General features: G+C 38.5%; 1 protein-coding gene across 1 annotated transcript in view; it reads right to left on the minus strand.

The window, feature by feature from the left end:
• Nucleotides 1-25799, minus strand: part of MOXD1 (monooxygenase DBH like 1) — a 49000-nt gene that overhangs the window by 16341 nt on the left and 6860 nt on the right. Inside the window, exons 2-5 of the mRNA XM_066314341.1 lie at nucleotides 19233-19379; nucleotides 17651-17818; nucleotides 17220-17303; nucleotides 210-389 (exon numbers count right to left, since the gene is read on the minus strand). Of these exons, the coding sequence (XP_066170438.1) occupies nucleotides 210-389; nucleotides 17220-17303; nucleotides 17651-17818; nucleotides 19233-19379 (579 nt within the window). The remainder of the gene's footprint in view (nucleotides 1-209; nucleotides 390-17219; nucleotides 17304-17650; nucleotides 17819-19232; nucleotides 19380-25799) is intronic.

Consider the following 25799-nt stretch of genomic DNA (forward strand, 5'->3'; position numbering starts at 1 on the left):
TTGAGTTGTCACTCAGGATGCCCACTGCATTACACACTTGAAAGGCCAAGAGGAGGTTGAGGACTTACTGATGAGACATTTACGTGATCCTGTACCCTTAAAAACAGACAGATTAAGTAATCACTAATATACTAGGAAGAAATTTCATGATGATACGCTCCCTTACAATGCCCCATGGATGAACCATGCTAGGCAGACATTCATCCTACCTCTCCTCCAATGGCCCATGCAAAAATGACCGTCTCACATGTAAGAAAAGAGTCCGGCATGTTGGGGTGGTAACACTCATGCCCATAGTCCAGAACACTGTCATTCAAATTGCTGCTGCACTGGTAGAGCAGGATATGGTGCACCAGATTCTCGTGGCCTTTCTGGATCAATGGCTCAACCTGTCAATGATAAAATGAAAAGAAAAAAAAGGAAAACATATCTCAGTGTGACTATTTCAACACAGGTGTGAAGACAGGACTAAAAGTTCTATGGTACTTCTATTTTTAAAGGGGAGACTCAATGTTAGATTGTACTTAGCTTGAGATGAAATCTCAGCACTCTGAAAACTCAAGGAATAAAGTTTCCAAAACTTTTATTTTGCCCAAGTGCATTAATAAGGAGCAGGGAAAAAATTCTGCATCTGGACAAAATCTCTTGCTTGTTTTATCCCATCCTAGTCTTGCACTGTCACTTTTATTTCTCCCTGCCCAATCTTGTTTAGCCACATTCCAGCAGGAGAGGGGATATAAACTACTCAGAGGTTTTCATTCCTGTTTCTGTCTCTTTTGTACTATTTCAAATTACAGCTGCCTATAAATTCTGTACATCTAGGGTGAGCCTAGAGGTATACCCCACATTCCTCAGCAGCTCAAAACAGACTTAAAATTTTTTTTGACATCTACAAGAAATTAGAACTACTTTTTTTTTTTTTTTTTACTCTGCTTGGTTGTAAAGACTTTATTAACATGATGTAGTTCTCGAGAGGTTGGGTGCTCCTGCCTGTTTATGGCAGTGATGAGCTGGAGGGCTCTCAGTGGTGCACCAGTGCCCTCAGTTTAATTAGACCACAGAACTTCTGCGTAGGCTAAAATTATTTAATTTCCATGTAAGTGTTCACTCTCTGGTTGGATGGGTGATGTTAAACCATCTCTGTCAGAGATGATGGCCCTGGGGTGAGAATTATTTTGCATTCCATAAAAATCATATTACACAAAATATCAGCATATAGAAGACAGCATTAAAATCAAAGAAGTTTTTCCCTCACTTTTGCTTTCAAAGATTTCATCCCATTTTATCATATCTACCTTCAAGTTCAGTAAGATAAAGATTAATATTTTCACAAGAAAAGTAAAGTTTTGATGATACAGGGTGCCATGCAGTATTGCCTTTCAGTATTACGAAAAAGAAGGTTACTTTAAACAGGAATAGAATATATATGCATCCTAAATTTGCATCCATTTCATTTTGCAAGCACATTCATGTGCTACTGGAGGACAAGAACACGGTAAGCAAGAGCAGTTTATTACATTATTAAAATATTGTCAACACGATTTCTTTCTCTGCATATTGTTCAAACCACTAGATCAATTACAAAAGAGGAAGGGCAGGAGGAAGTAGCCAGAGCCTGTGCGCATCAACGCCACCCTTGCTGACATGAATCTGCAAAGTTCATTGAAGTTGTGCTCTTGAGGAGCTCAGATGCTGCTGAGTACCTGCATGTCCACGCAAGAAGAGCACAAACCACTTCCCTGCACTTAGAAGTCAGTGGAAGGATGCCAATTGATTCAGATGGACCCAAGTTTTATTCTGGAGGCAAGACTGAAATACTCCATAAGGGTTCATCTGTACTCTTCTCAGTAATCCTTGTTTCAGTTAGCATTATTGTCACTGTGAATTACTGAACTACGGAAGTAAAACGTATTTTTGAAGAAGATAAGTCAGTTTTCCCAAGAAATAAGAATATATTCCCCAATATATCAGACTAAATGACAAAGACTCAGAAATCCATTTCAGCTTGATGTTGCTTCTTCCCTCTGCTCCATCATACACCTGCATATTTACCCAAGTACTGCAGAAGCCAAACACAGTCATAACATGGCAGCTTATACATTAAATACCAGAATGTATCTCAAGAATTTTGGAACTCTGCATACTGTATATGTTAGTCAAGAAAATGGTTATGGGAATATTATCCCTATATCTACCCAAAAAACTCATGACTTTTGTCCCAACAAAAAAACTATGTGATAGTTCTGCCTGCTGCTACAAGATCCCAGCACCTGCTGTGCTTTTAATCACTACTTCAAAACCAGCTTCCCCTCAAAACCATGGGACATCACCAAAATTAGAAACTCACATCCTGTCATTGGTTTTTAGTGTCAGTTACCTAAATAATTACAGCACTTCAAAAAGCAGTTTTGTTTGGCTTTCCTAAGTGAGGAAAAGAAAAACAAAAACTAGAACAAATCCTTACACATCTTTCCAATGTATCTTGTAGGAAAACTTAAACTCTTCAGATGCAGAAATAAATAATGAAGAGCAGCAGTGAAGTTATGCCTTTCATACAGTTTTACTACAACTTAATTAAAGAGAAATTCCACTTTCCCCTTCTAAACAGCATAAAAATAAGTTAGAAAGAAAATATTAGAATGATCAAAATTCTATTAAAAAAACTTAGGGAAAATCTCATTAATCCTGCGTTGTTCCAAAGTGTATGGAAATATTTTAATGGCTATTTCCCTAAGGCTCACAGCATTATTTCTTGTTTCATAATATGAAACAAGAGAAGGAAGATGACCAGAGCCCTTAGACACTTCTCTGATCTGAAGAATAACTAACTGTATTTACTTACTAGAATAACTTCAGAAGAAAATTTAAAAATACAATCCCATGCTCTTACTGTAATGTTAAACTGAAGCAGAGGTTTAAATGTGCCATTCTACACCCCAGGTGAGTGCTGCCCTATTTACTCAACTATTAGTCATTTTAGCTTATAGAATAGGTTAGTTATTTAGGATGCCTCGTACTTCCTCTCTGACTTTCCACAAAGAACATCTGTACAGATTACTTTGTTCCAAGCCAAAAATAAATTCCCAAACCTCATTTTTTCTCAAATAAACAAGGCTTTGTTTGCTCTGGTCTCTTACTACATGAGGACACTAAAATGACACTTTGAGCCAAGCAGTAAGATAAGCAATAACTGAATAATTTAGATGGGTTGTAGTGAAAAAGAGAATCCACCTTCATTATGAAGGAACCTGTGACTTTGAAATGTATTTCCTTCCTCTGTCCTTGCCACTTCCTACCAACCTCTTGTTAGCCAAAGAAATAAAGAAGGAAACTGAAGGAAGACTAAAAAGGAATATGCATATAACTACCTATCTTCCCCATTTTACCTCATTCTTTGAGGTTGTTCTGTGGAATTTTCACTGCTGCTGACATGCAAGGAAGACCCATCTGTCAGGGCCCATCTCTCTGCTGTGTTGTGAATAAGCCTGCAGAGATACTGCCCCACCCGGCACCTCGGTGACTTCTTCCCCTGCAGGCAAAGTGCATTTTCTGCTTGACATTTCCTAACTGCCAGAGGCATGGAGAACAAAAGCCCTACATCCACCCCACATCAAAATGCCCAAAGTGTTTGGGATTGCAAAATGTAAGTGCATGCAACAAGAAAAAAACCTCTCCTGTTTTTCATAAAACCTGCAGGAAGAAGATCATGGTTTATTATTCATGATCATTTGCTTTATGCTTCTTCCTCTGCACATTTCTTGAAAGCTTGGACAAAAAGTCTTTCAAACTGAGCATTCTGAAACACATGAACCTGACTTCCACTAACAGAAAAAAGAAATAACAGATGTACTATAAACCTCAAGCACTTCAAAACAGGGTTCCCATGGAAGGAAGCATTTAAAATATATCACATTCAAATGTAAGTGAAGGCACTTCCTTCTGCAACCAAAAGTATGGGTTATGGTCATGGTGCTTGGCTTGTAGTCATCAGGCAGGCTGAGAGACTTTAAAGAGCTCCCTTCATCCAGTCTCTTAGGACTTGTGAAAATGCTGACTTCCAAAAAATAGACAATAAAAAAATTTCTAGTCATTAGAATGTTAAACAAGATGACATGTACTGTTCACCTCTCATTTTAACAAAAGCCCTTATTTTAGTCAACAGGCTGCTATCACATGAATAAAGAAAATGTTTTTATCTGCCAGGGCCAGCTTACTCATCCTCAATTTTGCTTCCTCTCTTCTCTGTTTCCTATTATCACTTTATCTATTGCACAATCTGAACACTGTCATATGTTTTGGTGGTTGTTTTTTTTTTTCCCCCTTATAAAGGAAGCCAAAATTTTAACACAACAGTGCCTTGCATCTCAAGTTGATGATAAGCAGGATCAAGATATTAATGTGTGATGTATTAAATAGGAGGAAAATGAAAACAGTTCAAGTGTTACAAGAAGTTAGATTTCCTACAAGTTCAAAACATCTCCAGAAACCTGGAAGTCTTTCTTGCTTATTCTTGCTTTTCTATTTTTTATTTGTTATGATTTCTTTGATGGTAATAAACATAGTTTGTTCTTTATGCCTGCTTGTGCAAATGATGAAAGTTATTCAAATATATCCATAATCTCACTATAGTGTCCCTACTTAGAAAATATGGCCCACAAAATATCAGAAAATCAAAATCTGACTTTATTCTCATATATAGAAATAACAACAAGTTTCTGATGTGTTTGCAGCAATGTTTCTACACTAAAATGTCAAACAAAATCATGACTTTTTTTTTTTCTGGCTCAAACAGGTAGTTCCATATTAATCTTACATTTAAAAGACACAATGGTACAGTGTATTGCCATGTAAATGATTCTGAATAAGACTGCAGACTTACACAACACCTCATGTGGGTAGACAGTGGTGACACAGGGAAGAAAATGTAATTTTTTTAGTCTCAAAATGGAGAGTAAAAATTTGATTTTTATACTAGCACTGCTACATCTAGGAGAGTTTCTAGTCTGTGGTTGGTTAATTCATTTATATGAAATTGCCATGTCTCTGATTAACTCAGAACAAAAAGTGATGGATGTGAAATTGAGTACTGGCTGATTTCACTTGAAAACTTTGCAGAAGACCAAGTTATAGGGTCTCTGATATCTGTACTCCTCATCAGGAAGAACTATTACATTCTTACTGATTACTTTGGTCTTTGTACTTATTTTGAAAATGTGCACCAAGCACATATATTAAAAAATTATCTTAGAATTTTTTTTCAAATTGTGACATGATTTCTTCTCATTAAAATTCATAAAGATTTTTTCTGAGATTTTTTAAAAATGTAATTGTGAAATGATCAAATATTTATCCAAACCATCATTTTTAGGGTTTTAGATTTTTCTTCACAAAAGCAAACACTTAAAATATTTGGCTTTATAAAGTTGGGTCTTTTTCAGAAAAAAAATAAATCCATGTATTCCAGAAAAAAAATCTCAGTAATATGGCTTTGTTTTCTTATAAATATTCTGAAAGAAAACCACCAGACGTTTGCTGCCTAACACTGCTTCTTGCACAAAACCTGGAGGTGTGCTGAGCTAAAACAAGAGCTGGAAACATGCTCTAAGCTGGGGTAGATGTTGAAGTCCATGACTCCAGGGCAGACCAGGATTTGAAGACTAACAACCAAACAGCTCTCTCATGTTACTAGAAGAGCCTGCCTACACCAGTGTCACATCTGGGACACAGATCTGCGGCAGACTTTCAGCCCAGAGTTAAGGCACTCTGGGGTCAGGCAGGGACCACCCTCCCCATGCCTCCACCCTACCCCATCTGTCAGAAAGCATTAAATTAATGCCACAGAATAGTTTGAGCTGAAAGAGACACTTCCACTGCTCAGCTGGCTGCAGTCTAGCATGGACTAGCTGCTGTAATCTTTCCTGAGATCATTCGCACATACACAGCTTAGTGCTCATTCCTGTTTTCCTCACTGTACAGTCCACATCCTAAATTCAGTCATCACCTCTAACAAATCCCTGTAAATCATCTCTATTCCAACTCCTTCTGAGTTTATACTGTGCCACTTAGAAAGGTGTATATTTTGCTGAATTAACTGCAGGAACTCTGAGGTACCACAAGCATCATAACTGCATAATATAATTATTCTCATACACATTTTTCATACCTTCCAGATGGAGAAAAATATAATCTGAGCATTTAGTGACAGCCCTTGGTTTTTTAAATTCAAATTTAAAAAGAGATGTAGACAAGAAAAAGGCCCAGGAAACAGAAACCATCTCCAGCCCTAATCTTATAATGTGATTAGGTAAGATTTCCCTGGAGGATGGAAATTTTCCAGACTGAAACTTCCATGCAATTTAAGGCATTGAAATTTGTGTGATTTGTACTTAATATGTGTGGAGGGTTGGGTTGTTTTTTTTTTTTTTTTTTTTCCTATAGTGAGATTAAAATATCAGATATCATTTTAGTTTGAAATAAAAATATTACCTGATTGATTGATTTAAGCCATATTGTTGGCATTTGGGCTTAACTGGTTTGGGGTATTCTTCTAAATGTAGAACAAAAATTCTAACATCACTGAGGAGGAAAGGTCCTTACTACATGAATGAAAAATCTTATTCAAAGCACAGATAATTCCTGTTCTTGGTGTAAAAACGAGGATTTGTTTAGTCTGTGACTGAGTTGTTCAACAAAGGCTCTTGTTTAGGTTTTATTAGTATACAGCATTAAGAAGTAATTAACAAACCTCTGTTTTAAGGTTTAGAATTTTTATTGGAAAAGAATATGTACTTTCAGGTAAAATTAAAATGTTGCTGTGCTTTTAGCTTGGAGAGAAGTCTATATATCTAAATTTACACAAATTCTTCTACCCCCATAGAGTGCTACTCATAGTACATCCAGATTTCTGCAGGTCACTCTGCTGAACAACTTAAATATTTTAACTAAGAAAGAGGAATCAAAAACATTATAAACAATAAGCTCAAACATTTAAAAACAAGAGTTAGAGATGGGTTTAGGACTTCTTGTTCTCTCTGCCATCAAGTCCATTCTTAAGTTCTTATTCCTAATTAATTACCTGGAACTCTGCCACTCATAAGGAATTTCAGACTTTAAAGACTTATAGTAATTTAGACTAAATCCAAAGGAAGGATACCTCAAAGAAATAACAACAAAACACTGTTTCTGCCTGACGTATGCCTAAAGATTTAAGATAATGCATTTAGTAATAGTTAAAAAGTATAACCCTGAGGAGAAATCTCAGAAAAAGCTCAGGTCAAGCAAAAACATGTTTCATTTGGTTATGCATCCTGGCAGTACACTCATTGTATTCCCAAGCAGCAGAGCCACTGGCAGTGGTTGTGGTCTTCAGGATGGCCATAGTTTTGCAGCACAGCTGACACACTTCAAGCAGAATTAATTGGCAATTAATCATGAACATCATTACTTCCTTATGAAAACAATATCATAATAAAGTAATATGTAACCAAATATGTTTCAGGCCTAAGTCCATAACAGGTAGCCAATAAAGAGTTTATATTTATTCAAGAGGAACATATAATTTGAATAGTACAAATAAAGTCAGTGGAGGTACTCCCGTTTGTTCATGGAATCACCATTCTTGCACAGCAACATCTATTTCTTTGAGGCACAATGGAAGAGGTTTAAATTCTATTGTAGAACTGCAAAACAATTGCCTTGCTCGTGCAGCTAAATAACATTACACTTTTTCTCCTCCTGCTGGGGAGTGAGTGGGCAGCTTTGCCTGAAGACAGAACACATGAGACTTGAAGCGTGTCCCTTTCTTGTTTTGCACATAAAAAAGGACACTACTAGGAAACACGTTTTCTGAAAATGACATGCTGACTTCTGCGAGGGGCTACCAAAAGGGACTACATGTGAGAAAGACCTTAGGCATTCAGATACTGAGCTCTTAGAGCAGCCACCGACCTGCACACCATGGCACCTTCAGTTTAAAAGGAAAGCAGATGATAAAATAAGAACAAGGCTCATGATTTTGACATGACAGTCTACAGAGCAACTTTCAGGAACTATCGCTCCTAACTCTCTAAAAATTTATATCCACAGAGTTAATATACAAACATAAGACAGCTTACAAAATAAATGCAGTTAAGTAACAATCACATTAATACTATTTCCACATTTTCTCACCCAGAGTCAGATCCTGGTATATCCTTCTGCAGGACTTCATCACCCATCAACACACGAAGGAAGTCACACAACAAAGGCTATTTTCAGACTGCGTGGTTCTTTTAAAGTCTGTATTAAAATTATACCAGAGCAATTATCTAGAAACCAAAACTGTGATTGGCACTTCATAAAAAAGAAAGAAAGAAAGACAGTTTTCTTTCTTCTTTCTTTTCTTTCTTCAGAAAGACACAGTTTTAGTCCCAGCAGCTTAAGACACAGTAATGGAAAGGACACAGCAGTGCAGAGAGATGGGGAAAAGGGGTTATGGTCAATTCATCACACCTTGTTCTTCCCAGTGCTCAGGGAGAGGAGTCTTTCTTCTGCTCCAGAGTAGGATCCTTCTCATGGGTGACACTTCTCCATGAGCTTCTCCAATGTGAGTCCATCCCATGGGCAACAGTTCTCCACAAACTGCTCCAGTGTGGGTCACTCTTCCACAGGGTGCAGTCCTTCAGGCACAGCCTGCTCCAACATGGGTGCTCCACAGCATGGAAACCTGCTCCAGAGAGGGCTCCTCTCTCCACTGGTCTGCAGGCCCCTGCCAGGACCCTGCTTCAGCATGTCTCCCACAGGCTCACAGCCTCCTCTCAGGCATCCACCTGCTCCAGGCTATGCCCCTCCATGGGCTGCAGGTGGATCTCTGCATCCCTGTGATCCTCCGTGGGCTGCAGGGGCACGGCTGCCTCACCATGGTCTGCACCACGAGCTGCAGGGGAATCTCAGCTCCAGTGCCTGGAGTAGCTCCTGTCCCTCCTTCTGCACTGACCTTGGGGTCTGGATAGCTGTTCCCCTTGCATGTTCTCACTCTGCTATTCACTGGCCACAATTACATCTCAACAATAACTCTTTCTTCTTTGTCTTAAATCTGTTATCCCAGAGGCATTGCCACCATTCCTGATTGGCCCAGCCTTGGCTGGCAGCACATGCATCCTGGAGCCACCTGGGACTGGCTCTGCTGGACATGGAGGAAGCTTCTGGTGGCTTCTCACAGAAGTCACCCTGTAGCCCCCCCATCATCAAAACAAAGCCATACAAACTCAGTACAGTCTCCTATGTGTGGAGAGGCCTTTTCTGACCATTGTCTATTTTTCCACTGTGACTAATGTGGAGTTTATGAATCTATGCTTTGTTCATAGATGTGACTACTGTGCATTGCAAGTGAAAGCAAAGATGGAGAAAGTCATAATATCATCTTCTGAAAACTACAACCAGTAGCTGGAGTTGCAGATTAAAAGATGGTACTGAAGAGATACTCCAATTAGATCAGAATAGACAGTTCTGCTCCACTTAAATACCATTGGAGCACTTTAATTTGCCTTATTGAAAATTTGTTTAAGATGCTGCTACAGTGTGATTTTTCTGAATTAGAAGGTTGATCTTCAAAACCAATGCCAAGATGCTAGCAGGACCAAGCTGGGTTTGTTCTGTGACCCATCCAGACAAGCCCCATCAAGAGAGATTTTACTACCTATGAGCCTGCTGTTCTTGCACAAAAGACACTTTTTGTGCTTATTTGCACAAAAGACACTTCGTAACTGCTCATCTAAGGCCCAGTGCTGCTCTGAAGTGCTTTGTTGCCTTCTATGATAAGGAGTGCTAGATGCTTGGGTGTGGACAATTTTCTTATCTTTTCAGTGCATCACCTAGTAATAGGTTTACTTGAAAATCATATATAAAGCTATGGATGATGAAGAAAAAGTCATGACACAAGACAAAATGGGGTTAATCAACAGCAAGGGTCTCCTGAAGATCACCCCACAGATCCTCTCAGAATTGGGAGGTAAAACTCCCAAAAAATTGTACTCTTTACAAAAAATTGTACTTTCCCCTTTTCCATGATTACTTTTGGTCACATTTTAAATTAGAGCTGCTGTCATTTGACTTTCATTTAACCAAAAAAATCACACAGTACATATATTTTCCTAGCACCTGCTGGCATGGTCAATACATTGCCCTAATGGATGGATACTGTTTTTATTTAGAAAGCAAAAATGGAAGAAAATTAATTAAATTAACTTTGACATTCAACTTTGCTGGTGACAGAAATGAAGTTGGTTGTTTTTGCATGCCAAGTATGGAATAAATAAATTATGCAATAACTGCATAATTTAAGAATTCTTATAGTTCAGATTCACAAGTGAAATGAAAGAAAACCTCTGCAAAATAAAAATATGTAAGAAATATAAAGTTTGGTAGGACAGTAAAATCTGTGGTCATATATAATTTAACCTGTGATCACAGAATGGAATAATACCTTAAACAATTTTGCATATGAAATAATTTAGCAGAATATGAAACATTAATGTATTTCTGTTATTTCCTCGGACAGTGCTTGGGAAACTTTTAATTTTCAGCCTGTTCAGTTACATGAATGTTGAGCACTGCAAAGCCTAATGGGCCAATTCAGGCTTGCACCAAAGAGCCAGCCCTGCAGATCAAAGGGCAGATAGCTTACAAGCTCTGCAGCGTAAGACGATTGTTTGGTTGCCAATCTAATTTACTGGGGCTGAAATTGCTTTGTAGGGGAATGCATGGGAAAATATAGAACATTTGTTTATGTCAGGCTGCATGATGCAATCTGCTAGAGTTATCACATTTAGCAAAATGTAAAAGTTCAGGCCAGAGAGTAACAAGCAGTTACTGTCTGGTATCACTCAAGTTAAAAATCAGTGCCCTCATTTAGGTACTGCAGGCTACAAGCTGCCCTTCTGGCTTCCAATCAATCAGTCTCTTAAACTGGAGTCCCTTTGTATTTTCACACTGGGGTCTTTGGTATTACTAAAGCATTCCACTGTCAAAAAGCAGAGTTACCCTTGGCAACAAGTTTTTTGGAGTTTTTACTTCCTTATCAGTTTGCCTCAAAACAGAACATGAAGATTAACTGGCAGCTGCTGGTGTGTTCTAATACATCCCTTTCTTTAATTGAAAAGAGTCTCCCTCTTCTAAGGAGATCAGCAATGGAAAACTTTAGTGCTGATATAAAAATATGTCTAATGTAGCACTTCTCAGCTAATGCTAAATAATTAAGTATTTTTCTAGTTATATGATTAGCCTGTTTCACTAGTCACATTGTAAGCTTAGTGCCAAAAAATTTACACAGGGCTGTGGTTGAGAAAAGATAATTTTTCCCATAGGCAAATTTTTTTTAAAAAGTATTATTTCACAATTTTTGCTTTTATCACAGTCTCTTCTCTCCCCTTACTTTTTTAGTTGGGATATGTCTCCCCTAATTCACTCATCTGGGAGTTACTTATCTAATACAGGCTGGCAGTCTGGGTTCTCTCATCCATCAGTGGAGAGAGATTGAACCATATGTGGGATGCTTGAGCTCATACATTTCTGACAAATCCCCTAGGATGATACAAATAGCTAGTTTTGCCACTGTAAGGTCAATTATGCAGCTGGCTCAGACCCAGAGATAACTCAAGTTAGATGAGAGGAAGTCCATCTCTATGGCTAAAAATTTACTGTCTTTAATATGTTGCCTGAGTATTCATCAGCTGTACTGAAGAGATACTGAATTTTGACCACACAACTTAATCCCCAGTAAGGGGCTTCTTCCCCATTTCATCAGAGCTAAAACCGCTCACACTATTCTCATAAGCAGGTTCAAATAATACATGTGGAAGGATTGCTTTATACAAGAACCAAAACTTCTAAGAGCTTACAAAATGCAACTACTATCCTCCTTCCAATGCCAAATGCCCTCTAAAATTGGACGCCCTACTTAAAAAGTTCTTTTCCAGAATCAGAAATATTTTATGCTCTTGGGCACAGCCACATCACAGCATTTCTGCTGGCATTTCTGACTATACTGGTTTTGAAACAACCTATAAAGTTTAGAAATACAGAAAAACGACTTATTCTTAGAGAAAAGACATGCAGATACAGCTAAGTGACCATAACACCCAATTTGGGGTTTATTTTACATAGAATGTTTTTCCTAGTCTTGGAGTAAAAGTCAATATTTAACATGTTTTTGACTAGAGGATTATTACTAATGCAGCCTGAGGAACTACTTTTCCTGAGGAAAACACAATGTTTTTAAAAGAAATTAAGAAAATATAGGGGGGGAAATTTACAGTGTTGGAACTAGCACAGGCATGCTATGCTGAAAAGCTTCATACACAAATATATTATGGCACGTCTGGCATGTAGGATATACATACCAGTCTTTCACCAGTATATACTCCAAATTTGCAGTTTACACACAGCATTAAACAATTTGTCGGGTGGAGAGGGAGACCACAGGTCTCGAGGATTCACAGAAAATCTAGAGACAGTAGAAGAAACACTGTATCTTAAGGTCTTTCCATTGCAGCAGAAAAAAGTCAAGCACATGGAAGACCTGATGTAAAAGTGAAGACAGAGTAAACGAATCCTTAGCAGATGCAGTTATTTGAATAAGCAATACAGTTATTTTGAAGTGACAGAAGACATGGAGTACTGAAACCTAGAGATAGCAATAAAAAAGAGCTGCATCTATAGAACTACAAGTAGAAAAAGCAGTTAAGAACAAGCCTTGAATATAAAGCAAGAGCTGTATTTACTGAAACACTGGGAAGTATTCCTCATGAATGTGAAACTAATTTTCACTTTCTTGCTGCTGGTAAACATCTTCATGATGCCTGCTCACAGCGAGGAAAAAATTAAATTCAGCAAATAGTCAGAAAAAAACTATCAGCAAATAGTCTTAAACTTGTCAAAATAGAGAGTGTGTCAGCACCCACATATCCACACACAGTGACAAATCATGAAAATCAGACACCTCAACAGTACAAAAATGATAAGATTTCAAAACATCCAGTCTGCTACCACTGAAAAACTAACTTTCTTTTAATTGAATGAACAAAAAGAAATAGAAAACCAGGTAATTTACAAGGGAGAGGATGCTGCAGAGACCCATTTTCGCGGTGTGCTTCCTGGGATGATCACCTGTTTCTGTCAGCCCTGCTCCCATCCCTGGTGCAGTGGTGTCTCTGCGTGTGTTGGCTCTCCACACCCACAGACTTGCACTCAGCATGGCTTTAGCAGAGAGACAAACATTTTCATGCAGAGGTAGGTGTGTGGACCTGCCTGTGTGTCTGCTCTACCAGTGGATCCCACTCTCCCTCCTTCTGAGAGGTCCTGCTGGAGGGGTGTTTCTTCCTGAGGTGTAGTTGGTGAAACCAGAGACTTTTCTTTAGGAATATGATTAAAAGTTACATTCAGCACCAGTCAGAATAATGACATTTACAGAGAACTGCAAATAATCCGAACAAGACATAGTCTTAAACCCATCGCCAGAAAGTCTGGGCTAATAAGCAAAATGCTTTTTTCTACAAAACCTACTCCTGAGAAAGCTGCTGGCTAACTTCTGCATGTGAGAAAAGTGAAAATCCCTTGGGTAGTGAGCCTGAGGCACACACCACTGCCTGAAGCTCAGAGCAGCAGAACAGGCCAATGCACACATAGCTGCAGGAGGAGTTTGCAGACAGGCAGCAGTGTGCTCTCCTGTGTGAAGAGCAGCCAAAGCCCACGACTCTGGGACCACTGCAGGGCCATCCTGCAGACATCTGATTTGAATGCCTGAATGCTTATTACCTCCAAGCAATCCCTTTCATCATTATATTATTTTCAAAATTTACCTATTACACTTATAATTGCTTCTGTTAATAGAAAATGCCCTGGGGGGAAATCCTATAGAAGTTTAATAAATTTTCAAGGAGACACAACTCAGCCAGGTATGCAGCTTAAATCAGTGGAGCAATGTAAACCATTAGGGTCACAAAACCAGCTCAGTGCCTGGTTTTGTTCTTGGATAACTATTGTCACTATTATGCCCGGCTATTGAGAAACTGTCTTATTGTGTTTTACTTCTTAGCTGGCATGTCATTATGAGTTGTCTCTCCAGAAGTTCCTGGAGGCATTAGAAACAGAAGGCATTGTAGGGACATGTAGGAAGACACAATCTCTTCCCTGAAGAGAATGTTGCAAGAAATTTGAAACAAAAGAAGATTTAACAGAGAAGTTCTAAACCTGGCTGCGTGCCCCTTTATTGCAGTGAAGATCTGTTCTCTATTGGTAAATACAGCATAAAGAGAAATTACTTACCCATGTCCTTATTCTACCTATGAGATGAACAGAAGATTACAATTTTATCTCTTGCACAATTTACATATCATGTAGAGCAGCTTGATCAATGAAAATATTCCATTTCCCCTTACCTGTGATTCCTAGAAAGTAACTTGAATATTAGGTAAAGAGAAAAAAAAAGACCTAAGGTCTTACATAATTTATCTTTGATTAATATTGAGATCTCTTGTTTCAGTAATTTCTTCACTTTGTGCAAAGAGAAGAAACTAAAACACCACTGCAGGTGAACCCTAAGACCCAAGTATTATCAGTTAGCCACCTGTGGCACCATTAGATTGTATTTACAAAACATATTTGTAAATAGCTTAAATATTTGCTGTCTTAAAGCACAATATTTTTAAAATAATGCATCTTTTTAGGCATTAAAAATCCTTTTAAATTCAGAATATGAATTCAGAATCTGGTATTTGTTTATCAGAGACAATTAAAAGTCTTGACATCTATCTTTAATGACAGGTGATTTTTTTTTGTTTCCTTCATTAAAACATCATGCTTTCCTGATGAGACAGATATTTAAAAAGTGCTTTATTATAAAGTGCTCAGAGCAATTTTCAAGAGGAAGAAATGACAGAGAACAGTGGAATGTAGGAAAAAATTCCAACTGTGGCTGTTGCACCTACTTGAGACCCCAGATCACCAGCAGATTTACACTTCAGCACAGCTAAACACACACTGTTGATGGCACACATTGTCCAGCAAGTGCCAAACTAAGCAGTTCAGCACTCCACAAAATCATACAGGAGCACAGAAATGGCCAAAGCCAGCTCACATGTACACTACTAAAGTAGATTAAATTATGCCACAGACAAATTTGGACCATGTCTACACTGGTTTTTTCTGTCTGTAAAAATGACATGTGTAAGTTTGTGTGAAAACCATGCTACAGAAGGAATCCAGAATCAACATCCATATAAGTATTTATCTAACCCAGACAGTTTGATCAGGCCAAAGAGTTCATCCACCCTCCCCTTTGTGCAACTCAAACTCTGTTTGCACAGCTAATATCTTCCCCAGTAGCCATAAGCCACATCCTTTGTGTATCAGTAGGCTTTAGGAAATGTTTAATCAGTTTGCAAGAGCACATAGATACAATTCCTCAACAACTCTCTATGTGGCATCTAAAAACATCCCTTATTGGAAAATACTAGTGCCCCTGAAAAGAAAGACTAAGTAAGTGTTTCCACTTAAATCTACTCTCTTTCTGTATTTATTTTTCTTACTCTAAAAAATTTTAAGCAACAATATGAAATTTTCTTGCTTTTCTGAAGATGGAAGATCACTGAGGATTCTACTCTAATTTTTAACTTCATAAAAAATATGCTGATTTGAAAATACGATTTCTAAAATTTTAATATTCTTTATACATTATTGTAAAAAATAAAGAATATAAAATTATTCTGAAAAAAACAGCCAGTGTATTTCTGAGCTAAAATCTTGTTTTAGCTTCAACCCAATACTATCTTTTAAAGACTTAGCAACTGTATGCACAGCCAGGCAAAGCATTTAGAAAATAAATTCAGAAATTATAAATAATGAATACTTCTAGGGAACTTTTTAGCAGAACAGCAAGTATCTACAACTTCCACCAAATTTAACATGGAAAGCTTGATTCTGATACAATCGTTTTGAAGGTCTCTCACTTGAAAGCAGAAAACGAGGGATCTTGACACAAATATTATAACACAATCAAATTCTCCATTTCATACAGTGAAATCTGTCACAGATTTCAAATGTGATTAAAGAATCACATGCACCCAAAGGCAGAAATTTGGGCTTTGCAATTGTTCATTCTGATAAAGTGCAGAAACATAATATTTCAGAGCAATTATAGGTATTTATCAAACAGACACTGAAATCATATGTTTAAGTTCTTTGAATTAATTTAAGATTTCAGTCATACTGAATGCACTGAAAAAACATGACTGACAATTTTAACAAAAAAGAAGAAATAGAATTCTACATTTAATGCATTTGTGGGTTCAAAGAAAGATAAAAACGAAGGCCAGAACTATCTCACTGTGCTATCTTCAGCACATTAGAAAAATAAGCATTTGTTGTTTTATAAGATCTTCAGTATATTGTTTTTGAGGAGAAATGTGAGAACCATCCTTCCCTCAGCACTCTTTAGCTTTAAATTTAAAACAGTTTAAATTTAAAATGCATTATAGGAAAACATGCTTATGCATGTGGGTTTTCAAATCACCTAGGATCCTGCTGAGCATTGTGTGAATGTTTATTCACACATTTTCATTATTTTTAAAATAAACTACAATGTTCATCTCTCTCTCTCTTTTTTTTTTTTTTTTTTTTTTTTTTTTTTTTTTTTTTTTTTTTTTTTAATAATATTTAGCTTTAAACTGCTGAAAATACTGGTATGTGTAACCTGGCTCCACACTGGTCATAACAAGAAAAGTGAATGGAATCAAAGAAGAACCTGGCCCTTTATTTGAACAAACATCACCATTTAATTATTTTTTAATTTAAAATTACTATCTGTTAAAAGAAATTCATTAAATTCCTATATAAAAGTAGAAACTTGATGTAACATGCTTTTAGACAATTGTGCTTAGACCTTGCCAGAAATATTTACAGACAGAAATCATTTTCAACCTTGTTTTCTTAAGGGAGAGAGGATGAAGTAGAAAAGAACTGTAAGAAAGAGGGTCTTTCACTGTGCATGCCAGTTGTCAGGGCACACCTGAGCCACGTTTTGAGCACACATACACAAACATTTGATCCATATTTGTGAATACAAAGAAGAGGTCTTGTTTTCCCTCCAGTTAACAGCAAAAAAAAACCTTCAAAAGTGCAAGAACTGATTTCAAGTGTAATTTTTATATAAATTCCTCCAGATTTTCTGAGTCTTAATCACTCACCTTTGTCACGTGATGCTTTTCATGCTGTACCGGAATCTTAAACATTTGGCACCAATATGTTGTGTCCTTGTCTGGTACAGGCACCTGTCTTAATAAAAAGGGCAAGGACACAGTATTATCATAGAATCACAAAGTGGTTTGGGTTGGAAGGGACCTTAGAGATCATCCAGTTCCAATCCCCTTGCTTTGGGCAGGGACAACTTCCACTAGACCAGGTTGCTCAAAGCCCGTGCCTTGATAACTTCCAGGGATAAGGCATCCACAGCTTCTCTGGGCAGCGTGTTTCAATGCCTCATCAACTTCATAGTGAAGAATTTCTTCCTTATATTTAATATATACATAAAAGTCACACTACCCATTGTGGAAGCCCAAGGCTTTGGCTACCACCTTATTCCCATCTCCACAGAAACCCACAACATGGAGTAACTTACGTCTTTGTTTGTCAAGTCGAAGTACTGCAGGGAGGCAGATGAGACTTCCTCTCTCTCAGGGTTCAGCAAACGCAGACTCTTTGTACCACGATTAGATCCATGGTAATTTTTACCTGCTTCTCCCATATCTTTGTGGTGGTAGGCCCATATTATCCTCACTGTGCTCTCCTGAAAAAACAAAGCAAAATGTGCACAAGGGATAGGAGCAACATCTTCCTTACACAGTTCCTATAATTCCTACAATAGCTGTGACGTAGGTGCATTTAAGCAATGACAATGTATTCCAGAGGAGTCATCTACCTACACAATTTGGCCTTTGAAATAAAAAATGTTTTATACTCAGTGGGTTAATTGGAAATACACAGAAATTAAATTGTTCTCTGATAGATTCCTCCACTAATGCTGTGAACTGAAATCATGTCTTCAAATGGCAGAGCAGACTCATAAAGAAGTGACCGACTAAATACATTACAAACATTTTTACTTATTTTATCAGCAACAAGAATGTTTACCCCTTGAACATTTTCCAGGCTCAGGTCTGCGAAGATGTGAATACCTTCACTGAATTGCTATCCTTAGATACGATGGAAAATTAACATTCAATTGCAGAACAGATTTACATCTTAAAAATCAATCTACAGCCACTGCACAGATCAGTTCTCTGTAAACCTCAGATTCTCAGATTACAATAATGACCCTTCAGACAAAGTGCTACAATAAATCCTGAAATGTCTCAAAATGCTAAATTATACTGAGAATTTGGAGCAGGTGTGCAAACCAGAGATAACTGACTGCCTGGAAAACTGGTGGTTTATACAGGTGGGGTTTGCTTCCTGCATTTTCGGCCTCTCATGTTGCTATAATTGCATATATTGTAAAAACAGGGATAATGAATATAGTATTTTACTCTTGTAGTAATGTTTCCAAAAGAAGGAGTAAACAAGCCAAAGCATAGAAAACCTTGCAAATCTCTCTAACCTATGTGTCATTTCCAATACTGAAGTAATCAGCTTCATGTAATTTAAAACTATGCTTAGAAAATAGTACAGCAATGTCTAGGGCAACAGAAGAATTTACCATGAAAATTATTTTAACATGGAAAACTTCACCATAAAATTTTTTCACTTTTAGTTTTGAATAAAGAAACAAAACAAACAGACCCTTTAAATATATCTTCTCCAAATTGTTTTAAAAATCTGTTTTGAAGATCTATTACAAGTTAGTGCAGAATCTTAAAAGTATTTCTCAATTTGGTCTCTCTTGAATGGTTATAACAACGGCATATAGGACTCGATGGCCCAGAGGTACCTATTTCAATCCTGTGGACACTTGTTAAAAATTACAGAACATAATGCATTAAAGCAGACAAACAAAGAAAGATGAAATTTAAACATAATAGTTTAATAAAACTAGCACAAATATTTTACCAGGTTAATTTGAGCAAACAGATATTTTGGAAAGTGAATTTCTCTAATTTTGTTCTTTCACTAAAAAGAGATTCTAATTACCAGCTTAATAACCACATATACATTTATTCTGTATAAATTACTTCATCTGTCTACATATAGTCTGAGACTCTTACCGTTATGCTCTTATCATTTGTGTCACAAGTGTGCAGCTCCCTGCTAAAAGCCAGTATTGTATGTGTACTGTTTTCCATGGCATACTCCAGATGGTAATCCTGTTGAGGGTCCTTTTTAAGTACTCTATTTTCATCTGTAAAATAATCCTATAATAAAAGAAAGGTAGCCCATTATTAAAATCTAATATGAAAAATGAAACTCTTATGCCTGGTACTGAAGCATTTTTCAAAACATGTAAAATTCTGCAGTGTCAGTTTTGAATCAAACAATAAATTTGAGGTGCGGCCTGAACTATTTTTTACACAAAATCTCCAAGAAAGCAACCCTCCTCATTAGACAGTTTAAAGAATGCCTTAAGTAATTTTAGCAATGTGCTGCCTGTATGTAACTGCAGAAATAAAGGTTGGACCCAGCAACCAAGAAGCTTTATTTATCATAACTGGGATGTCATGAACTCCAGCAGAAATTAGAGAGAGAATGAAATTTGCTTAATATTTGCATCAACAGTAGTGTCACTCCTTTTTTCCACAACTTTTTCCTATGTTTTTTCCCTTTCCCACAAGAAACAAACCTCTTGAATGCACATTGACTGGAACCAGAAACCCTACGGCTTAACTAGCACGAGAAGTGCTCATTTCATACAAAAGCTGCAGGGATTAGGTTGAGGTTTTGGAAGAGGCAAGGGAGCTGTTTGGAAGAAAGATGCTTCCCATCCAGGTTTCTGCAGAGGCCCGGCACAAAGGAGTAGCATGGCAGCAATGTCAGGTCATTAACCTCCTCACCCCGGATTCCTGCAGCCCTGTGCAGCTGGGACCCGTCCCTCCCTCTCCTCCCACCCTAGGAAGGGCTGGCCACTGCTTCAGATGCACCTCCTCTGGTCACCCTCCTTTGAATTTTAGGCTGTTTCTTCCTGGTTTGGGGTGTGGAAGGCTTTAACGAACCAATGTATTTCTCATGCTTAACAGGCTACTGGCAGACACCATTAATTGTGTGGTGTCTTTGCAAAATAAGGCAGCACTGTCTGGTCCTGGCTGGCATTCATTTTTGTAGCTATTTGGACCTCTGTTCACTTTTGGAGAGATTTCTAGACTTCTCCATTTGTTAAGGTTGAGGTAACCAATCTGAAGCATAGTAAAAATTATGCCCAAGTATTTTTGATACAAGTAAAAAATAACTGAAACTTCATTAATTCACCAAAGGGTCATTTAGGAGCTGTAATCTTAAACTTAATTCCACCCTAGAAATCTGTGTGTGGGCAAGACACCAGAGAGTTCTTCTTTTCCTGTCACCACTTCTTAGAAGTACAAATGATTAAGTACATACATGAGAGAATAGGCAAATGGAAAAATAATCACTAAAAACAGCAAAACACAGGCCTGGGACCTGAAAGAAAGTGAACTGATGAGTTGTACTTGTTTAAAGAAATAACTCAGATTTGCTGTTTTCCAGACAGAAATAAGACTTGTTTTGCGATGGTTCTTTGAAGATAGATACTTTATGAGATCAAAATACTCCACTTTAGCCCTGCATTAGAGCTTGGAAAGAGGCGGGGTATTGCCTATACATTCGTGCTCCGAAAACACTCTTCTGTGGAATCTCCGCTTCCATCTTTTAAGTTGGTAAGCGTTTGTCTGGACAAGAAATGTAACCTTGTGAACATCAGTTTTTATTGAAGTGTGATATCTTTGCTTAAATGTTACCCTAAATTGGAAGAAGACATTCTTAGTGAAAGCACCCACACTTTGAAATATTGAGGAATATAAATTCAAGAGCAGCTCTTGCTCATGTGAACAGACTCGAAGTCTCTGCCTGAAACCAGTGTAAAAGGAAGTTGGGAAATGTGAGGAAAAGGTGTGCACACTCAAATGCTCTGTGGTGAACTCCACCATTTCATCACAAGTCTAGAGGACACAGCTCTAACCAGAAAAAAACCCCTCGTGATATAGTCCTGATTTCCATGAGCCTGAGGCAAGAATGCAAAAATAATGCACAGAAGTTCTGTAATTAAGGTATAAGCTCAGATATGCCTTGATAACGTGGTTGTCAGTGTAATTATCTCACCTGCCTGGATGACAGTCAAAGACAGGTCACAGCCCTGGCTCACCACCAGGGGCTCATTTTGTGAAGTCTGTGGTGAAGGTGGCCAAAGTCCAGGCCCTCAGAGAGGACCATGCTGCTCCCCTTGGGATGAGAGCTGGACTGGACATCCACATTGCTGCTTGCTTGGGCACTGGCTGCCTACCCCTGCTGTCAAAAATGAACAGAACCTTGCTGATTTCAGTGATTTCACCTGAAGTTATTTTGTGGCTAAATGTAGCCAATGCTATTTTTACTTCCTTTGTTGAAAATTATCCAGGTGTTCACCATAAAAATAAAATCAAATAATGTGACACACACACACACACACCAACCCCCCCCCCCCCCCAAAAAAAAAAAAAAACAAACCCCAAAACAAAACAAAACCAGGCAAAACCAAAATACCCTGAACAACTCAAAATTTCATTGCTCAACCTCTCACATGAAAATGGTTTGCTTTCCGGTTTTAAAACCAAATAATGCCACATTGTCCAGGAACTATATAAATCTCTCTCTGTTCACACAGAAGATTTTAAGTCAAACTATGTAGACTCAGATCAATTTACTCATCAGAAATTAAAAGCCTTTAAGATGTGTTTGTGTACAAAAGAGAATCAACAAAAGGTTTTCAAAAATGATGACACAATGACAATCTGTGATGCCACATCTTTTTCAGCCACAATTTGGAAAAATTTGCAATCTGGAAAAGTAAAAATGTGTTAAATCTATCTATGTAGATACATGTCTGTACCTTTATACATATTTTATACTTCCTTTCAAAGCAGAAAAATAAAAATAAAGTCCTGCTGCCAAAAGTCCTGGTGCAAAGGCAATCAAAACCATGACATTTGGACTGCCTACACTCCACTCTTTTGTCTAGTCAAATGAGAAAGCTGAAGGCCTTTGAAAAGTGGTGGAACAGAGGATCTACTAGAGGCCAGAGAGGGTAAGCTGAGCATTTGGGCTTCAGCTAAACCAAGGAAATATAAATTTAATTGGAAATTCTCCCAAGTTTAGATTACTGTAACATAGAGCTCAACCAAATTCACAAGTTTCACTTATTTAATTCTGTAAAGAAAGGAGTGGGATGTTTTAATCCATGCTTTGATATCTATCACAGATAGTTCTAAAATGGGCGTCGTACTGGAACAGTTTATTCTTTCCAACAAGCAGGAAAAGCCTCTAACACGGTACAATCTTTTTTTTACACAGATCTGGTTTTGCTAACCCACACAGTTAGCTAGAAAACCTGTGCCTTTTGTAGGATAGATTATACTGATACAAGTCCCCTGAATTTCATGGAGTCCTGTTGGGGGTTAGGTTTCTTTCATTTTGCTCCTTTTTACTTAGAGAATTTTTCCCCATAAGTTGCTAGGAAACATTAACTACGGGGTATTTAAGAAAATAAAAGATGTGATCAAGCTCAGGGGAGGAGGGCACCTGGTTGCATTTCTCTTATCCAGGAGTTCATCTCTGAGGCAGAGATACTGTGAGAATTGGACAGGTGAAGGATGGGCTGGGGCAGCTGCTGGGCTCTCTCTTGGCTTTGGAGGATGGTCGGAGCTGCTGCTTGGGGAGAGAACTCACTGCTGCCACCAGAGCCCAGCCCAGAGCTGCTGCTTCTGCCGTGGGGTGAGTCTCTGCTCATGAGAGGTCCACTGAACTGGCACCTTGTTAACACCCACCTCACTAAAAGAGGGCCTTGTCCCCACCTGCTTGGGTGCCCGGAATCCTGAGCTCGCCCTGCCCCGCTGAGAGTCAGGCTGCCATTGTCCTGCTCTCGCTGCTTCTTCAGCCCTGCTCCAAGCTTTCCCTGCACTGTAGCCCCGCACCCCCTGCCTGCTGAGACATCCTGCTGGCCCATCTTGGTGCTTCCGAGAGTCCTGCTGGGGCACCAGATCAACAGTCCCAGGGCTGTGTGCAGCACAGCCTCTCCAGCCCTTCCCCTCAGCCTGGCCGCCATTACCGGGCTCCCGAGCCCCGCCACAGCGCCCCCTGCAGGCGGGGAGGAATCCCCGCCCCCGCCCTGCCCGCCGGGAGCCAGCAGCGCCCCCGCTGGCTGTGACCGGAACTGCACCGATGGGGAAAGGCCGGCACTGGGTTTCTGGTTCTGTTTATTGTTAATGCCATGGTGGTTATTGCTTTATTGCAATATTGCTTTATTATACACACTAGTAAAATACTGTTATTCCTAGTCTCATAGCTTTGCCTGAGAGCCCCCTAATTTCAAAACTATAATAATTCTGAGGGAGGGGGTTTACGTTTTCCATTCCAAGGGAGGCTCCTGCCTTCCTTAGCAGATACCTGTCTTTCAAACCAAGACAAGTCCCAACAGATCTACAACAATTGTCAAGTCCTGAAAACTGGATTTCTGAAACGCTCACATGGGTGTGGATAAATCCACAATATGGATTTATGTACTGATTCAGTACCTGCATCTAGATTCTCCGGTTTCTTATACACAGAAAAAATATATATCAAATGTTTAATGAAGAGAAATTTTTCAAATTACACATCAGTTTTACAGAAGTATAAGAACCAGTGAAAGAGAAGGGTGAAGGGACTGTGTACTTCTAGTATGAACATCTGAGGTTATTTAAAGACTAAATGTTTAAAAAAGCTTCAGAAGTGTTATTGGTCATGCTACATGATAACAAAGATGTCTATTTCAGCATTTACTTTTGTAAATTGTTTACATGTGAAACATTCAAAATTTTTGTACTCCCTTTGATAATATTGCGTAAAATGGCATATTGAACTCTGGACTAAATTGTGCAATCCATCAACTAATTAAGTACCTCCTTCCTCACATTACCTAGAAGTTGAAACAACATATGGAAAATGAAAAATCTTCCTGACATTACAAGCTATTTTATGCTCTTTTCCAGATGTGAGGCAGATCATGTTATACTGTTTTTCAGATACCATTAACCTCTCTTCTTCTTAAAAAAATTGTTTTGTGGTATATATGGTTTCTGATTTCTTTTCCACAAACAGTCATCAGGGAGAGTAATTTCTTGAGGATGTGAAAAGACACTGGTTTCTCCTTAGAGAACGCAAGCACAGCTGCAGAGGGAAGCCTGACCCCAAAAGCCCTACCAGCTGTCATCACAGACTGAAACAGGTGTTTATGGGACTCCCTCCCCAGATCTTTACAATGTACAAGATTGTTTTGCTTATGATATCCATTTCCCATCCTAAATTATATATATCACCTTTCAACCTCATGGAGCATAAAATAATTCTCAGATTGTGGCCCCATCCAGTAATCGCCTTGTGGGCTCAGCTTGTGGGAAACTCAGCCACCCCAATTCATGTGTGCTGCCTTTTACTAACTAGGCCATCATGTTGTTACAGCAGCAGTCTAACACTTGAAAGTGAAAAAAGGGACAAGTCAGGAATGGGAAACTACAGGAAAAGAAGCTGTGTTCCAACTTGTCCTCACTGGTGTTCTGTAGCCAACCCAGGGAGTTTGAAATATCCCTGTCCTGGTTTAGGGCAAATTTAGGAGGAAACTTCCAAAGCGATACCTCTAGAAAGCAGATTCAGGTGGCCTCTCCTCCCCTTTGGTCTGGAAAAATATTTCCTTGGAGAAAAGTGGAAAAAACTGTTTATTTAACAAACAGAGTATTCACAAGAATTAAAAAACTGAATAATATTAAACAATAAAACCTCTTGATGTCCTGAAAAGATGGCAGATTCATCAAGTCCTTGTCATGGGGTGTAGCTCAGCTCGCTCAATCCCTTATCAGTCCCTCCTCTACTGGAAAATGCCACATCCCAGCCCTGGTGGGCCACAGGTGTGAGCTCCTGGTGCTCTCCTGGGCTTTCAGTCCAGAGCAGGCTGAGCAGTTCCAAGAAAAAGAAAAATCACAGTCCGAGAAACTTCTCTGTCTCAGCTAGCTAAGAACTAACTAAAAGCAATGGAGATCTCTCTCCTGCTGTTCATGCTGCAGACAACATATGCTGCAGAAGTTCTTATCTTCATGTTTTTGAATACATCCACCTTAGACAATCCACTGCTTCTCCTTCTTCCCCCTTTGACTCTCAGATCTAGTTTTAAAAGTGCAGAATTTAATATCCAGCATAAACAGAACAGATGACTGGGGATACAAGCATCATAAAGTCACCTTAAGACAATTCCCAAATTACCAAGTTGATGCCAATGACCAAAGCGAAGCTTAGCAGAAAGGATCATGAAGCTTTAACAAAGATGAAAGCTGGCACAGGACAGGATTTATCTTAGTATAAACAGGGTGGATAAACAGCTACGGTAAAGAAAAGAACTGAATGAAACATTTGTTTGAAATAAGCACCAAGTTATGCCATTCTGGGTTTCCAGAAAAATAACTGTGGTTAACATTTCTCTTTTTTTTATTGTTGCATTCAACTTAAATGGAATCCTGCTGCTCAAGGTTCCAGTACACACTAGATGTTACCACCTAAAAGAAGCTGGTTTTACACTGTATTTGGCAAGAATCAAACATGGC

The sequence above is a fragment of the Sylvia atricapilla genome, chromosome 3 (assembly GCF_009819655.1).
Source record: "Sylvia atricapilla isolate bSylAtr1 chromosome 3, bSylAtr1.pri, whole genome shotgun sequence".
Lineage (NCBI taxonomy): Eukaryota > Metazoa > Chordata > Aves > Passeriformes > Sylviidae > Sylvia > Sylvia atricapilla.